Source organism: Notothenia coriiceps, unplaced genomic scaffold (genome assembly GCF_000735185.1).
Source record: "Notothenia coriiceps isolate Sejong01 unplaced genomic scaffold, NC01 NC01_scaffold00000339, whole genome shotgun sequence".
In the NCBI taxonomy this organism is placed as follows: domain Eukaryota; kingdom Metazoa; phylum Chordata; class Actinopteri; order Perciformes; family Nototheniidae; genus Notothenia; species Notothenia coriiceps.
The window spans coordinates 15,568,616-15,570,161 of record NW_011333040.1 but is presented as its reverse complement, the minus strand read 5'-3'; the positions used below and the strand labels follow the sequence as shown (position 1 = coordinate 15,570,161).

The 1,546-nt window shown below is 40.6% G+C and overlaps 1 protein-coding gene across 1 annotated transcript; it reads left to right on the top strand.

The window, feature by feature from the left end:
- Nucleotides 1-422: 422 nt before the first annotated feature.
- On the top strand, nucleotides 423-1,319 carry LOC104947167 (uncharacterized; the record flags this gene model as incomplete). Its single annotated transcript, XM_010773133.1, is given in 1 exon segment — nucleotides 423-1,319. A coding segment is annotated over 1 exon segment (897 nt), but the record flags the coding sequence as incomplete, so codon positions are not given.
- Nucleotides 1,320-1,546: the final 227 nt, after the last annotated feature.

The window sequence follows — 1,546 nt, the reverse complement described above, 5'->3', positions numbered from 1 at the left end:
TGCAGTCACCGGAGGAATGCAAATACACAATTCCAGGTTTGACTTTTTACACATTCTAATTAACTATCCAACAGTGGAGTAGTAAGGTGGAAAGGTTACTAAATACACAATTGTATTGTCATTTTTTCTCAAAACATCCTTACTAAAATCAACATATTCTGGAGATAGCCTCAGACAAGGGACTTGTCTCTATTCTTGTCTTGCTCGATCTTAGTGCTGCATTTGATACTATCGACCATGATATCCTATTGCAAAGACTAGAGCACTTAGTTGGCATACAGGGAACTGCTTTAGGCTGGTTTAGGTCCTATCAATCTGAACGCTCTCAGTTTGTACGTGTCAACGATGAATCTTCCATGCAAACCAAAGTTAGCCATGGAGTGCCACAGGGCTCAGTGCTTGGACCTATTTTGTTCACACTATATATGCTTCCGTTAGGCAATATTATAAGGAATCATTCTGTAAACTTTCATTGTTATGCGGATGATACTCAACTATATTTATCAATCAAGCCTGATGAAATTAATCATCTAAATAAAATTCAAGACTGCCTCAAGGACTTAAAAACATGGATGACGTTACATTTTTTGATGTTAAACACGACCAAAACTGAAGTTATTGTACTTGGCCCGAAGAATCTACGAAATAAATTATCTAAAGATATACTAACTATGGATGGCATTAATTTGGCCTCCAGTGAGACTGTAAGGAATCTTGGTGTTATATTTGATCAGGATTTATCCTTTAACACCCACATAAAATCAATTTCCAGGACCACCTACTTCCATCTACGTAACATTGCAAAAATCAGGCATATCTTGCCTCAAAATGATGCAGAGAAACTGGTCCATGCATTTGTTACTTCAAGGCTGGATTATTGTAACTCCTTATTATCAGGGTGTACCAAGAAGTCAGTCAAGTCGCTTCAGCTGATTCAAAATGCTGCAGCTCGTGTACTAACCAGAGTTAGGAAAAGGGACCACATTACTCCTGTTCTGGCTGCCTTACACTGGCTCCCTATAGAACACAGGATAGAATTTAAAATTCTTCTTCTCGCCTACAAAGCCCTTAATGGGCAGGCGCCATCTTACCTTAAATAACTCATTATACCCTACTGTCCTACTAGGGCATTGCGTTCCAAGAATGCAGGGTTGTTGGTTGTTCCTAGAGTCTCTAAAAGTACAATGGGAGCCAGAGCCTTTTCTTATCAAGCTCCACTTTTGTGGAATCAGCTTCCAGTTTGTGTTCGGGCAGCAGACACCCTATCCGTTTTTAAGAGTGCGCTTAAGACCTTCCTTTTTGATAAAGCTTATAGTTAGGGCTGATTAGATTCAGCCCCTAGTTTTGCTGATATAGGCTTAGTTTGTCGGGGGACATCTTACTTCTTCCTTCTCTCTGTCTATACCTGTGTACTCTCATGTTCCGATTAACCCAGCTTCCCCAAATTTCTTTCTTTTTGGTGTCTATATACGCCGGGATCCGGAGTCATGGATGATCCTGCGGTCCTGTGTCATGGATCGCGAGTCCTGGATCTTGAGTCGTGGCT